Source organism: Ranitomeya imitator, chromosome 5 (assembly GCF_032444005.1).
Source record: "Ranitomeya imitator isolate aRanImi1 chromosome 5, aRanImi1.pri, whole genome shotgun sequence".
Classification (NCBI taxonomy): Eukaryota; Metazoa; Chordata; class Amphibia; order Anura; family Dendrobatidae; genus Ranitomeya; species Ranitomeya imitator.
The window spans coordinates 333,212,490-333,229,484 of NC_091286.1; the positions used below are offsets into that span (position 1 = coordinate 333,212,490).

Sequence of the window (16,995 nt, forward strand, 5' to 3'; positions counted from 1 at the left end):
CGCATCCTCTGGCTGTGAAGTTCAAGTCAGAGAGCACGATGACGTGGTTAGTGCGTGCCCTCTGCCTGAACAGTCACTGCAGAGAGCCGGCGACGCTGGGGAGCAGCGGACAGCAACGAGAGGTGAGTATGTCACTTTTTTTTTTTTTTAATCGCAGCAACATTATATGGGGATTATTTTAATCAGAACAATAATGTGGAATAAGGCAGGGTCACCAACATTGTTAATTAAACCCAATAAGGGTATGTTCATATATAGAAAGCAATGGGACCAAAAGGAGGACCATACTGGACAAACTGCAATAATACAACCAAAATCAGCAGAAAAAAGAAAGCAGCAAACAGTCCAAAATTATGAAGGATACAAAAGAAACTTTATTAACAATAATGCCAGATAAAAACATGACAGAGGGACAGAGCAATCCCCGCGCTACACAAAGCATGCACCTAAGCGGGCAGGGGATAGGTGTCTACAGTACAAAAATATATACACTACTAACCTTACACAAAGAGCTCATAAGAAATCAAAAGTTGTGCAGGACTGACCTAGTATAGCCAAATATACTTAGAACTGTGTGGTCCATGATTTAATAGCAACACCCATGCACAATATCTAGTATATACATACCGGGTAAAGTAGAGAAATCACTCGTATGGACTGGCACCTCACCCCTGTCCTCCCCGACGCGCGTTTCGGCTAATGCCTTTTTCAAGGGGTATGCTGGTGACAGGCTGGGTGAAGTATATAAAGGGAAGGGGCACACAGTGATAGGGCTAAATTCAACTGTCTAACCAATAGCAGCGGAGTACCTAATAAATCCGCTCCTAAAACACCTGACCGCCACGCCGTGCGGCTTCTGCTGTGTGAGGGGTGTGAGGTGAAAATGAAAAGGTGTGAGTGCAAAATGAGAGAAGTGAGGGAAAATAGTGGAGTGATCGTAAAATGACAGATGTCAGGTCGAAATGACAAGTGTTAGGGGGGAATGAGAGGAGTGAGGGGGAAAATGAGAGGTGTAAGGGAGAAAATGAGAGGCATGATGGGAAAATAAGAGACGTGAGGTGCTATAACTAACCACAGATATTTACTATGCCCAGGCAACGCCGGGCTCTTCAGCTAGTATGTGTGTATATATATATATATATATCAGTGGTATTGGCGTGGGATTTAAACACCGCTTCACTGATCTACTATGTAATTGTCTAAGGGTCACTTCCATCTGTCTATCTGTCTGTCTGTCACGGATATTCATTGGTCGCGGCCTCTGTCTGTCATGGAAATCCAAGTAGCTGACCCGCAGAAAAGGAACTGAGCGGCACTCGATGTGTTAATCTTCACAGGCAGTAACAGTGTAGGAGAAGTCTTGGCATAAACTTCAAGCCACCAGTCTATGTGTTTGCAGATGCCGGGTGGTGCTTAGCATATAAAGCAGACAGACTTTCCAACTTGTTAAATAACAAAAGATGCAGCACTCACCAGATTCTTGCTGAAGATAGTGTCCTTTATTCGCTTAAAGCGATGTGAGACATTATGCGGAGAGGCGCCTCTCCGCATAATGTCTCACATCGCTTTAAGCGAATAAAGGACACTATCTTCAGCAAGAATCTGGTGAGTGCTGCATCTTTTGTTATTTAACAAATCCAAGTAGCTGATTGGTCGTGGCAAAACGCCCACGACCATTACCACGACCAATCAGCGACGGGCACAGTCCAGTGGCAAAATGGCCGCTCCTTCCTCCCCGCAGTCAGTGCCCGCTCCATACTCCCCTCCAGTCAGCCCTCATACAGGGTTAATGGCAGCGTTAATGGACCGCATTATGCCGCGGTGTAACACACTCCATTAACGCAGCTATTAACCCTGTGTGACCAACTTTTTACTATTGATGCTGCATATGCAGCATCAATAGTAAAACGATCTAATCTTAAAAAAAAAATAATAATAATAAAAAAAAAAAAAAAAAAAAGATTCTCACCCTCCGACATGGCGTGCTGTCCTCGGCAGTGCAAGCGGCAGGTTCCGGTGCCAAGAATGCTATGCGAGAAGGACCTTCCATGACGTCACGGTCATGTGACCGCGACGTCATCACAGGTCCTGCGCTCATACCAACCCTGGGACCAGAAGCTGCCACGTGCACCGCACACAGGTGCCAGGACTTCAAGGGGCCTTCGGAAGGTGAGTATATGTTTATTTTTTATTTTAAGTCTTTTTTAACCACGCATATAGTGCCCACATTGCTATATACTACGTGGGCTGTGTTACATACTGCGTGGGCTGCGTTATATACTACATGGCTGCTATATACTACGTGAGCAGTGTTATATACTATGTGGACAATGTTATATACTGCGTGAGCTGCGTTATATACTACATGGCTGCTATATACTATGTGGGCAGTGTTATATACTATGTGGGCAGTGTTATATACTGTGTGGGCTGCGTTATATACTGCATGGCTGCTATATACTACGTGGCCGGTGTTATATACTATGTGGGCAATGTTATATTCTGCATGGCCACTGTTATATACTGCGTGGCCTGTATTAACGCATCTGGTATTCAAGAATATGTCGTGGCCTGTGCTATATACTATGTGGCTGCTATATACATACATATTCTAGAATACCTGATGCGTTCGAATCTGGCCAACATCTAGAGATGTATATATTTTACCCGGAAAATCATGTGTATTCATTGCATTATTCTTAAATCTTCATAAATAAACTACATACATATTATTATAGAATGCCAGATGCGTTCGAATCGGGCCACCATCTAGTAATGTTGCAACAGGCTAGTTAATAATAATAATAATAATAATAATATTAGCGCTAACGTATTCCGCAGCGCTTTACAGGTTGCACACATTATCGTTGCTGTCCCCGTTGGGGCTCACAATCTAGAATCCCTATCAGTATGTCTTTGGAATGTGGGAGGAAACAGGATTGCCCGGAGGAAACCCATGCAAACACGCAGAGAACATATGAACTCTTTGCAAGGCTGCAGTGCTAGCCACTGCGCCACGGTGCTGCCCAAGTTAGTTGTATTAAAACGCTTGTTAATCCTGGGTTCTCCTAATGGCTGTTTTCAAGAGTTCACCTTTGGTAACTTAAGTAATGTCCCATTCATCATTTTATGTTCTATTTACAGGAAAATTCTTACCTTTAAAAACTATGCTTGGACCCAAATTTGATGATCAGGTGCCCGAGGAGAATCGTTTTCACCCGAGCATGCTATCAAACTATCTGAAGAGTCTTAAGGTTTGAGAATTATGCTTCTCTTTAGTTTTGATTAGGAATCCTTTACTTTCTGATACAATTAAGATGTTTTTACTCTGCTCTAAATAACTGTTCTAATCTGCATTTTTACTCCAATCACCAACAATTTCCCATCATCTACTGTAGTTCCTATTGGGCTTCATCGTGAACTGGACTCCAATATGCAATTGTGCCATATGTTTATAATGTTTGCATTCATGTCATACATATGAATCTTTGCCAATTTAGCCATTTTTTTTACAGTAGTTTTCTAATATCTGGGGACTTGTAATCATTTATGTCCTTTCAAGCTATTGACTTTCAATTTCTTTACCACAAAAATCTGTTCTTGTTATTACTTGGGATACATGACTAATTTCCTTGGGTTTCCTAGTTCCTGAGCGAATAGTCTTAGGCCCCGATTCATCATTTTGCTTTTTTTTTTTTGGTCTTGTAGTATTATTTGCCACCAAATTCGTCAAAAAGCACACGCGATTCATGAATTTGGCAAAAGGTAATAAAAAATAGTTTTGTTTTTCTCTAGTAACGCCCCACGACAGCACACCGGAGGATTTTACCCCTTACCTAATAGGGACCGGAAATATCAAAAAAGTTAAATAACTCCTCCCACATTCTACCCCTCAGTGTTCCTTCCTGTCCCTACTAGTGATGTAGAGGTCATCCACAGTGTGCTGTGCCAGCAACAGTCACCGGGTGGGGTACAGCAGTGATGCAGACTTACCTCTCCTCCCGGAGTGCTGCTCTGTCTCCATCAGGACTCGGAGACCCCCCTCCATTCCGCACCTTCGGGTAAGGTCTGTGGGGGATTCTTCAGCTGGAGGCCTCTCTTAGCTCTCCAGCCTCCTCTCCTCCGGCGGTGCAGATCCAGGAAGTGTGTCGCACTGGCCGTGCACGTGTGAGATCTTCTGGGCCAGCGGCAGGAGGTGACGTCACATGCCGTCCAGCTTCAGCGCACCAGCAGGATTTTTGCGTTCCATGCTGGAATGCATAAGCAATACAGCGCAGATGGTGTCGGCGGGCCCCTCAACCACACCTGGACATCGGAGGTAGGAGGTCCTTTAATCAGAGGACAGGAACTGGAAATCCGGTCGCCCATATAAGAGCCCTGGACAAGGAAGACATCTAAGTTAGGACCACTGTGTTGTAACAGCATGGAGATGTCAGGTTCCTCTCGCTCTGTGTCTGCAGATCTCAGCACCCTCCCGGCCCCAGTAAGTACTCTGGCCCTGGGTGTCTATTCCCTGTGTGCAGGTTTAGAACCTTATTATTCCTTCTCTTTTACTTGTAGGGGGACAAGGAACCTGCACCAGGAAGCAAGTCCAAGACTTCATGGAGATGTGCAGTCTGTGCAAAAAAGCTGGCCTCTTCGCATAAGAAGACAATATGCAAAGAATGCACTGAGACAGTCATCAGGGAAGAGCAACAATCCTTGATGGAAGAAATTAAGGGCCTACTCCAACAGGAGATTAAAACCTCCCTGGCCGCTTTTTCCCAGCCTGCATCCTCTCCCAGTGTCCCTCCGGAAACTAAACGGAGAAAGCCTAATCTAGAGGAGGAAGGGAATGATGACTCTCAGGATGAAATGTCGATCCCAGACGAACCTCTGGAAGAAGGCACATTGATCCTGGACCCAGAGGTCTCCCAACAGGAGAGATATTTCTCCTCAGGTGATATAGAAGAACTCCTCATGGCAGTAAGGAGGACCATGGAGATTGAGGAGGAGAAGACTGCCCAAACGGTACAGGAAGAAATGTTCGGGGGGAGTCTGTTTTAGGAAGAAGCAGGTGTTTCCCATTCATAAAAACATCCGGGACCTGGTGCTAGAGGAGTGGGAATCCCCAGAAAAGAGGTTAACCATTCCAGCAGAGATGAATGACAGGTTCCCTGTGGACTTCGAAACGGCATCATGCTGGTCAGAGATTCCAAAGGTCGACGTCCAGATTGCTTGGGTAGCTGCAAAAGCCACACTACCATTTGAGGATGTCTCACAGTTGAAGGACCCTCTGGAACACCAGATGGATGGGCTACTGAAGAAATCATGGTAAACCTCGGCATCTTTATTACGGTTAATACCAGCTCTATGGCTACCTTTCTGGCCCGATGTACCGTTGGCTGGGGCAGCTGAAGGAACACACCAGAGAGGACATCCTAGCTTCTCTACCTCTCCTCCGGAAAGCAACAGGGTTCCTAGCAGATGCCTTTGCAGAATCTGTAAGAATGGCAGCAAGATCTTCATTGTTATCCAACTCTGTGAGACGAGCACTCTGACTAAGATCCTGGAGCGGGAACATGACTGCGAAAATTAAGGTATGTTCTATCCCCTTCAAAAGGAATTACATGTTTGGTCCTGCTCTCGACGAGCTGTTAGAGAAGGCTTCAGATAAAAAGAAGACCTTACCTGAACCTAGGAATACTAGGAAAAGGCCCTTTCGCCCCCAAAAGATCATACACCCCAATTCAAGGGGAAGGGCAAATCAGGTTGCTGGAGCTACAAGAAAGGGGGGAAAGGCAGAAATCGTTTTCTTCCCCACTCCGAGACAAAATAAGCCATGATACCAACACTTTAGGAGGTCGCATCTCAGACTTCCTTCCACAGTGACACAAGATCTATTCAGACCAGTGGACGCTAACATCAGTCAAGGAAGGAATAAAGATGGTTTGCCTCATATCCTCCAAATACAATGCAACTCTACAATCCAGAGCTACAGTCTACCTTGATAGCGGGAGTGAAGGGCATATTATCTATCAAGGTAGTCTCCATAGTCCCGGAAAGGGAAAGAAACGGGACATTATTCAAACCTGTTCCTCATAAAAAAACAATCAGGTCCTATCGAGTTATAATCAATCTGAAACCCCTGAATCATTACATAACATACAGAAGATTCAAGATGGAATCTGTCAAGTCAACAGTACCTCTGATTGGGAAGGATTTTGTCATGGCGACAATAGACCTACAGGCTGCATATTACCACATCCCGATCCACACAACTTCTTAAATTCTTAAGTTTCCCAATTGCCCAGGGGGAGCACACAGTCCATTATCAGTTAAAGTTCTCCCATTTGGTCTATCCTCGACCATACAGATCTTCACAAAGATGTCAGAGGTCACGGCATACATCAGAGGTCCGCACCTATGCATAGTTCCATACCTCGACGATTTCTTGTTGGTGGCTCCGTCAGTACCCATGCTACAGGAACTTCTATAGATGATGACCCAGATCTTATCGTCTCTAGGCTGTATAGTGCTGGATTCTGCTGCCTCACCACCACCCGAGCTGCCGCCTCACCGCCACCAGAGCTGCTGCACACCCGACCTTCTGTCTCTTCCCCATTATCCTGTAGAATGTAAGTCCGCAAGGACAGGGTCCTCTCCCCTCTGTACCAGTCGGTCATTGTAAATTTGTTCACTGTAAATGATATCTATAACTCTGTATGTAACCCCTTTCTCATGTACAGCACCATGGAACTATTGTTGCTATATAAATAATAATAGTGAACCTCAAAAAGTCAGATATGGTTCCCGCAACAACAAAGAAATTTTTGGGAGTCCTACTAGACTCACTCAGCTAAACATCCTTCTTGTTCAAACAAAAACAGATCTTGTTAAAATTAAAGATAACGACACTACAGAGAAAGAAGGTGGTATCATTAAGATGGGTCATGTCGGTTCTCGGATCCATGACGTCCTGCATCCAGATGGTAGCATGGGCACAAGCACACACCACTTCAGACACACATCCTGGCAAACTTGGACGGATTCCCAGAATCCTTGGAGAAGAAGATCTGGATGCCAGCTCTCATAAAGACCTCGTTGACATGGTGGCTAAAAACCAAGAAATTGAGCAGAGGAGTCCCCTGAGCGCAAGACCCAGCTATCACTATAAAAGAAGACGCCAGTTGGAAAGGATGGGGAGCCATGGTATCCCAACACGTATTCCTAAAATACTGGTCAGATGAGAGCTAACAATCCTCAAACTTCAGGGAGCTGAAGGCAGTAGAGGAGGTACTCAGGACTGCAGTAGCCCTAGTCCAGGATACTCATGTCAAAATATACTCAGACAACAGTTGCCCACCTTCATCATCAAGGAAGTACAAAGCACGAGTACCTGAAGGCAGTATCAGCCAGAATATTCTCGTGGTCTGAAGAACAAATTCTCTCCTTGTCCGCTCTGCACATAAAGGGTGCGGTAAACATACAGGCCGATTTTCTGAGCAGAACAGAAATTCATCCAGGGGAATGGAGTCTAGACTCTGAAGTCTTCCAGATACTGATCAGAAGGTGGGGCCATCCACAGGTAGATCTCTTTGCAAGTGGACAGAACGCAAAAGTGGATCAATATTTTTCACTAATTCCAGCTGATCCCTGCTTAGTTGTAGATGCATTAGCCCACCCATGGAAATTCAGACTCGCCTATGCCTTCCCTCCATTATCAATCCTACCGAAGGTTCTACAAAAGATAAGATTGGAAAAGGTCAAGGTAATCTTGGTAGCACCATTCTGGTCCAAAAGAAGCTGGTTCGGTAGAATAGAGGGACCGGTAGAGCTACCCCCTGTCAGAAACTTCCTCCACCAGGGGTCAATCTTCTATCCGGATCCTGAGAGGTTACATCTGAGTGCCTGGCTTCTGAGCTCTCAATCCTGAAGACCAAAGGATTATCAGAAAGGGTCATTAGGACACTACAGAAAAGCAGAAAGGCAGTAACAAACTCTATATACCAGGATATATTGAAGACCTTTATCTCATGGAGCGCGCCCGAACAACCTGACCCACACCAATGAATTTAGCACAGATCCTGGATTTTCTGCAAGAAGTGCTAGAGAAGGGTCTCAGACCTAGCACCCTCAAAGTCCAGGTGGCGGCTCTAAGCTGATATTTTGACTGGATATTAGCCGACCATCGATGGATTAGAAGGTTTACGACAGCAGCTTCTCCCATACGTCCAAATTTGGTACCATCCTGAGACTTTAATATGGTCCTGAAGGGGCTCCCACTGCCACCATTTGAGCCCTTGTCATCCATAAACATAGACAGACTCTCCTGGAAAGCAGCCTTACTAGTAGCAATAACTACAGCCAGGAGAGTGGGTGAATTACAAGCTCTCTCGATCAGCGAACCCTACATGAAAATCTTACAGGACCAACTTACTCTGCGACTGGATCTGTAATTTCTTCCCAAAGTGGTCTCAGAGTTTCACAATTCTCAGAAGATAATTCTTCCCTCCTTCTGTCAAGAGCTGGGAAATAAAGAAGAAGAACAGTTCCACACTTTGGACGTTCAGAGAATGGTACTCTATTATCTTCAAGTGACGGAAAAAAATTGGAAGGACCAAAGCCTGTTTGTTCACCTTCAAGGACAGAATAAGAGGAAGAAGACTTCAAGGTCCACGATCGCCAACTGGATCAAGAGAGCAATCTCGGAGGCATATCACATCCAAGGTCTTGCACCGCCAGAGACATTTACGGCTCACTCTACCAGAGCAACATCTGTCTCATGGGCCTAGAAAGCCAGTGCTTCCATCGAGCAGATCTGCAGAGCTGCTACCTGGTTCCTCGGTCCATACGTTCTCCAAGCATTACAGGCTAGACCTGATGGCGGAAGAGGACTTGGCCTTCGGGAGAAAGTCCTCTGAGCTATAGTCCCTCCCTAAACATTACTGTTGGGTACTGCTCCATTGTGCTGTTGTTGGGGGTTACTAGAGAAAATAGAATTAGACTTACTGGTAATTCGGTTTCTAGTAACCTACCACGACGGCAAGGGTGAATCCCTCCCTTTTGCTTAATTTTCGTTCTTCTCAGATAAAGAGGAAACAAGTATAATTTGCATTAAAAGCATTCTTTCTCCTATGGTCCTTTATAATAACACTTGGGGGGGGGGGGTTGTTTACCCTCTTTCCTTTCCTGTTTCCTGTCCCTATTAGGAAAGGGGTAACATCCTCCGGTGTGCTGTCATGGTGGGTTACTAAAAACTGAATTACCGGTAAGTCTAATTTTATTTTTTTTCCTGTCTTGAACTGCTTTTTTGAAACTATTTGATACCAAAAATTGCACGTTATGCAAAATGCTGCAAAAATTGATCCAAAATACGGGTGAACTCAAGAATACACGAGGAGTGAAGGGGGGGACTGGAGTGGAGTTGTGCAAAATTCTTTTTAAAAAGTTGCAATTGATAAAGCAGATGAAAACATCTGGAATCGTTAAACCCTGCTGACGAAGCGGAAAAACAAAAATAGGTGAGCAAATAGACTTAAAAAAAAATAGCAAATCGAATAATGAATTGGGTGCACCAACAAAAAAAAACAAAACAAAATGAGATGAGATACAAAGGAATTTATGAATTCGGGCCATTGTTTCTATTGTGTATAACTTGTCTCCTTCTTTCTTCTTCTACGTGCCCCACTCCTCTTGACTGACAAGTCTCTTTGTTGGTGTGTTCATAGGAGTCTTGCCTCCTACCAGTTATAACTTGCATAACCGCCCGCCCCCACCCCTCTTTACTGCTGTTCTTCACTATCAGTCAGTAATGCAGTGACACAGTACGTCTCTGATTCATGGTGTCTGAGGTTCAGGGGGCCTGAATAGATGACCGGTTCCCATACAGTATATGTTCTTTTGGCATTCAAACATTTCTTACTAAAGAATAATTAAAGTGAAGCTGAAGACGTCATGGTTAATTATGACCCAATGTAAACCGTAGATTTGGAAGATAAGAATACTTTTTTGCATTTTTTTTTCCTTTACAGGTAAAAATGGGTCTTTTAGTCGATTTAACTAATACTACAAGGTTCTATGATCGGAATGATATTGAAAAGGAAGGAATAAAGTACATAAAGCTACAGTGCAAAGGGTGAGTTTTATGTCCATTTTATCCCAATTAGTTTTTGGAGCTAATTTTGACCTTCATGACAAGGCCAAATTATTGAAAACTGACCACTGTCAGTTTGTGGTAACAACTCGGGAACGCTTCAATGGATCCCACTGATTCTACGATTGTTTTTTTCTTAAGATATTGTACCTCATGTCAGTTGTAAATTTCAGTCAAAATGATTTGCGTGTATTTATGAAAATATCGAACATTTGATTAAAAAATGAGAAAACTTTGCACTTTTCAAACTTTAAATTTTTATGCCCTTAAATCAGACAGTTAAACCACACAAAATAATAAATAAGAATTCCCATGTCTACTTTACATCCTGAATCATTTTTGAAATATAATTTTTTTTGTTAAAGTTTTAGAGGGGTTAAAACTTTAGCAGCAATTTCTCATTTTTTTCAACAAATCAAAATCTGTTTAAATCTATTCAGATTTAAATGGACTTTGAGGGGCCTATATATTGGAAACTCTGCAAAAGTGATACCAATCTAAAAACTGCACCCATCAAGTACTTCAAAACTGTTGTCGGGAAGGTTATTTTTTAAATATTTACTTGCTACACAGAAATTAATGCAAAGTGGAATAAAAAATAAATACATTTAAATTTTACCCCTAAAATCTTGCTTTAGCCCCAAATTTCCAAATTTCTCTCTTTTACAAGATGTAACACTAAAACGTGGACCACACAATTTGCTACCCACTTTCTTACTAGCCTCCACATAAAGTCAATTAATTCTGTTTGGACCATTGGCAGGGCTCGTATCTGACAGTGCAATATAATATAAACCAGGTTTTAACCTGAACCCAGGAGGACAGATGAAGGATCAGTCTGGTGGCGTTAAGCACATGCAGCCGATTATTGGTCTGTACAGTCCTCATTGTATTGTGACTGGGGCTGTCACCATGCTTTTGCTGGGCAATAAGGTTTTTTAAACTTATTCTGGGGCTACGGTGTTTATAAGTATATATCACAATAACTGTAATAACTCACTGCGGTTCATTATTGGTATTGGGGTACAATGGGTGTATTTCACTCTCTGTTTCTGCTGCATACCTTGTTTACCGCATTCATACTGAAATTGCCCATTATAGTGGTATATCAGACACTCACCACTGTGATTATCTCTGCGGATCTCTTTAGATATCTAGATTTCTTCTGATCTTTCGGATCATTTATATATGTAGTCTGGTTCTTGCCAGGGACTATGGTCCTTGGGCTCCTGTACCCACCCTGGGACCTTTTCTTTGGTATTCTCCATGGTGCTGTCCAGAGGGATGGAAAAAGGGCATTAGACCTGTCGGTAATTCTGTTTCCAGCTAGTCCCTCAGGACAGCACCCTTATTTCCCTCCCTTATGTTTGTTTTTAGGCTTGCACGGGATCAATCTTCCAACACATCGTTCATCCATTGGGTCGCCATGGCTCGAGATTAAGATGAAGCCGTTAAATGGTTTATTACATATGCGTTTGTAAGGGCGCATTTAGACCATTCCCTTCCATCCTTCTGTGGTACTTTAAAAAAACACTAGAGGGTGGAGGTGGGAGGGTCCTTTTAACCTCTCTGTGATCCTGTCCTGCTATAGGTCAAGGAAGGATTACCTCCATGGTGCTGTCCTGAGGGACTAACTGGAAACAGAATTACCGATAGGTCTAATTCCCCTTTTTTTCTTTCTCTGTCAGGGCATCACTTGGGCTTAGTGCAACTCTTTTCTTTCCCAGAACAACTACAAGGGAAAAAGACTGAGGCACAGCCTAAATGCTGCCATGTTCATCAAATATTAGGGTCTTTTGATCAATGTGATAGACCCTATCATAGTATTCAAAAGCCATCATCCAACAAAAAAAATCCCTGCTTTGCCAGTTGCAGAGGAGTCAGATCTCTTCAGGCGCACTGCTCATGTGGCCACTTTTTTTTTTTTTTTAATTTTTAAATTTTTTTTTTCAGCAGGAGTAAGGGGACCGAGGGATCATGGATCTGGTACAAAGGTACCGTGGGGGGCTCGAAGACATAATTTCTCTCTGCTCTGACGTGATATAACATAGTGAAATTATTTTTTTTAACCTAATCAAACTTTTTTTTTTACGTGATCGCCATTATGCATTGAATAATGCCAATCACGTGATCACGGATTGAAAATTCTGGCCTTGATCGAGTTCGCCAGGGTAGCTCACTACCCATGGTAGCTGAAAGCCCAGAAATTTTACAATTCTGGGGTGCGCTACACCCTTATTCCCGATTTTTAAAATTGCAATGAGGGAATAAGGCCCCTTAGCGACTGCCATTTTAATGTGTATCTACTGTGTTTATGGGGTGTGACAAAGTCACTGGGGAAGTGATGGAGGGGAGATACGTGTCACTGCATATTTAGACATCAGTGATGTAAAACAAGAGTAGTTTCCTCCAGCACACTGTGTTGGGAGGATTAAATGAAAGTTATGTTGTTGGTTGTAGTGGAACTTCATAGCGCAGGTGGGAAGGGAAGGGAAGCACTATATTTCCACTTGCAGAGTCCTGACAGGACTTGTGTGATGTTAAGATCATGTGATCAGTCACATGATGGAGGAATCACAAGGTCTGGGCTTAAATGGCTGAAGGTCAGAGCTTTCAGTGTGTGCCTGGAGAGGGAGCACTCCACGGAGGTGTGTGTTAAATCTGAACCGTGGACATTGCTACCTGTGATCGGGCTGATCCCCACTAGGAAAAGGACTGTTTTTCTTTGTTTAGCTATTTTGCACAGAGGGCCGTGTATACTTCCCCAAGCTTGGTTTATGCTGCCTTCAATAAACCAAGCATTTTCAACAGACATAACAGACAGTGTTCCAGTTATACCTCTGTGTCCAATCGCTCTACCGCAGGTGTTATTAGAAGTGCGGGCAACATACACAAAGAACACGTGTGACAGCCACAAGCCAGCGTACAACATCAGGCAAGATGGAGGACCTGCTGAAACATCTGCTACAAGCACAACTGCAACTATAACACTAACAACAATTACAGCAGCAACAGATGGCTCAACAAGAGACAAGTAAGCTGCTCATGCAGCAGCACCAGAAGCAAATTTACTTGCTTATAGAGGCAGTTTGTGGGAGGCGAGCAGCCCCTCCCCCAAGTCCAGGTGAAGACACGTACGTTCGGATGACGAGTGATGCAAAACGTGACCCTGGGTGACTATGTGGAGGCATTTTTTACTGTGTTCATGCTGGTAGCGGAGCATGAGAAGCTACCACCAGAGCAGTGGACAGAGATGCTGGCCCCATATTTGACTGGTGAGCCCAAGACATATTATGATTTGGCATTACAGGATATGCAGGAGTATGCCAAGTTAAACAAAATTTTGGCACACGCAGGAGTGACTATTTTCATCAGAGCACAAAGGGTTCACCACTAGGCGTTTGACATACTGCATCTGGTGCAAAAATGGCTGCAGCCAGAATCCTCCACTCCAGCCCAGTGTACTCTCTTCGTAGGCCCGTGCAGACCTGGGTTGCCCAGGGAGATCCCCGAAATGCGGACAAATTGGTGGGCCTAGTGGAGCGGTTCCAGGCGGTCGAGAGGTCTTTAAGAAAGTCAAGGGGTGATGCATCCTTATACTGGAGTACCCAGCGAGAACCTGATCCCAAAAAGAGGGATAGTAAAGCCACCACTCGGGGTAGTCCCAAGGGGTCACTGAGGGGTTGTCAATGGCTACGGGTAAAGACTTGCTTTGCTGGAGATGTCGCGGTCCTGGAAGAGATGGACTGTAGCCTAGGGATGCGTTGCTCCTACTATGCCTACCCCGCCTGCTGTGTGGATTATCAGCTTGGTGAGGGGCCGCAGGCATGTCTCGTGTCAATAAATGGGGTGCTGGTGACAGTACTCTTAGACTCAGGGAGTTTGGTGACCCTGATAAGGACTACACTTCCCCATCAGTTGATCCCGGGGAAACATGTGGGAGTACGCTATGTCATTTCAGTGGAAATGCCTCAAGACAATGAAATGATGGCCAGTAGTGTTTCTGGCCTCCTCCACGTGCCTGTATGACCTCCCTAAAACACCTGGGCATGCTCCTGATGAGGCGGCGGATGGTCTCCTGAGGGATCTCCTCCCAGACCTGCACTAAAGCATCGGCTAACTCCTGGACAGTCTGGTGCAGCGTGATGTTGGTGGAAGGTGTGAGACATGATGTCCCAGATGTGTTCAATCTGATTCTGGTCTGAGGAACGGGCGGGCCAGTCCATAGCTTAAATACCTTCATCTTGCAGGAACTGCTGACACACTCCAGCCACATGAGGTCTGGCATTGTCCTGCATTAGGAGGAACCCAGGGCCAACTGCACCAGCATATGGTCTCACAAGGGGTCTGAGGATCTCATCTCGGTACCTAATGGCAGTCAGGCTACCTTTGGCAAGCACATGGAGGGCTGTGCGGCCCTCCAAAGAAATGCCACCCCACACCACTACTGACCCACTGCCAAACCGGTCATGCTGAAGGATGTTGCAGAAAGCAGAAACAGCCAGAAAGCATTGGTACTGAGATGTGGTCTGTGGTCCCCACCTGCAGAACCACTCTTTTATTGAGTGTGTCTTGATAATTGCCAATAATTTCCATCTGTTGTCTATTCCATTTGCACAACAGCATGTGAAATTGATTGTCAAACAGTGTTGCTTCCTTTGATTTACTTGGAGTTATTTTCTGTTGTTTAAGTGTTCCCTTTATTTTTTTTGAGCAGTGTACATCGGCTGAACCAAAAGACGGTTAACAGAATAAAAGAACATTTTGACAACATCATTAAGGCCTCCAATGGATACCCCACACAATCGGTCATGAATGGGGGCCCATTTTTGTGTTATCCGAATTGTCCTGTGAAATCCAAGAGGTGCGGACTTTCTAAAGCAAATTTCCAAGATTGAATGCAAATGGATATTCATACTGGATAGTTTGTTCCCAAAGGGACTCGACCATGAAATCGCATTATGTGGTTTTTAGAGCGGGACAAACAGATGTAATGTGCTACATTGTTCCTAATGCAGACCCAGGGAGAGACCGTATGTATTTAGCATAGTCCTTTGCATCGATTCTATATAATTTTTTTTGTAGGTTTTTTTTCTCCCCCCCAACCTCTATCCCTCTTTGCCTAAATCCCTTCAGTGGAATGGGATCCATCAATTAAAATAAAAAAAACCCCTCTTAAAGTTATCTCGGTGATTTCTTTCAACTTTTTTAGGAAGAATTTTTTTAACATAACTATATATGAAAAAAAACATAAAAAGAAAAACAAATTTAAAAACTCAAATTTGTTTTACAGTAATAAAAGATGTTTCCATCAAAATGTTTTTATTTTTTTAGTTTTTTAACATTTTCTAATTTTTTTTTACTTTGTCAAAAAAAATGTTCTGTTTATATATAGCTATATATTATTAGGATAAGGAAGTGTAGTGTTAACCAGTGGGTTGTGGAAACTACTATCGTACCAATACAGAGAAGAAAAGGAGTATGCTGCATCCACAGATGTTCTGTGGTTCATTCTACACTACTGAGTACACTCTGAAATATTTAGCTATTTATCTTTAATAAATGCAATGCCTCTAGCTGTATTTGAGATCTTGGATTTCAACATGGTGGCCACTGCTATTCCCACCACAAATCAAGTAAAAATGTATTTTACTCCACTTCCACTATATATCAAATAACAATGCAATTCATTAGTTTCTGCTTATGGGGCTTCCGCCTGCTAATAGTGTTTGGCAGCAGAGGGCATGTGTGTGTATATATAGACGACTCAATCTGGTGGACCATACCCTGATGAACAAGGATAGTGTGCTTCGAAATTTGTGAGTTTTTGGCCGATCTATGAGCCTGTCGTTTAGGGCTGGTGACGTCCCCACTACCATGCTCTCCGCTAACCTCGCCACTACATGGCGAGGCTTCCGACTGCAGCATGTCGGATTTTTTGTATCATTGGGAGAACCAGGGGAGGTACTGCAACAGGAGTACGCTCCCACTGCACACTGCCCGTTTCACGAAGACTGCATTAGCACTCATCTGGGAACGAGTTAGTGCTGCATTCCTTGTGTATTATCTATAACAGTTCAGCATAACTATAGCGTGGTAGTTTTATGATTTATAGGAAATTATAACTATTTCTCATAAACAAATCAGTATTACAGGGATACAGGTTTTACTTCATTTTACCAGAGTGAGCGCAGAGGATTCCAATTCCCAGGTACGAAATGTGACTGGAGAAGGATTTAATGCCATAGATCATCTGAATATGAATAGTAAATAAAGATTTGTGCTCGAACCTGGCAGGATTTGGCCAGTAGCACCTATTTGTCCAGTTGCTGTTTCATAAAACATCATGACAGAATTGATTCACCTATTTTCCTCAGAAATTCTCTGAAGGTGGCCAGTGAGCAGTAAACAAGAAGATTAAAAATACATCCGTTTCTAAGAACAGAGAAAGTTTTTTAATTACAAGTACCATATTTTTGGACTATTCAATACACTTTTTAGCAAGAAATTTTTTTTGTTACAAATAAGTGTGCTTTTTATAGTTTTGAGATGGCTACCTGTGATGGAGGAGAACACTGACACATCATCCTTCCCAGTAACTTGAGAAAACTATGCAACTGCACAGTTCTTTCCTTCCAACAGCTTGACATTGTGGTCTGAATGGTGAAGGACAGGAGAGAAAGCTACCAGGACCTACTCTGGGCTAAATTTGCATAGACGCTAAAGATCTTAACTAGCTGTGTTTTTCTCCATCCTTCTCTCGCTGTTTGTCTTTTTGTTTACCCTCAGAAGAATCTTTGTGTTCACCGTTATTGTGCTTGGACTTCTCACGGTTTATGTCCTTCTTGTGTTCTTTATGA

General features: G+C 43.5%; 1 protein-coding gene across 1 annotated transcript in view; it reads left to right on the forward strand.

Moving 5' to 3' along the window:
- RNGTT (RNA guanylyltransferase and 5'-phosphatase) overlaps nucleotides 1–16,995 on the forward strand; it is a 576,238-nt gene that overhangs the window by 8,210 nt on the left and 551,033 nt on the right. Inside the window, exons 2-3 of the mRNA XM_069726381.1 lie at nucleotides 3,145–3,254; nucleotides 10,014–10,117. Of these exons, the coding sequence (XP_069582482.1) occupies nucleotides 3,145–3,254; nucleotides 10,014–10,117 (214 nt within the window). The remainder of the gene's footprint in view (nucleotides 1–3,144; nucleotides 3,255–10,013; nucleotides 10,118–16,995) is intronic.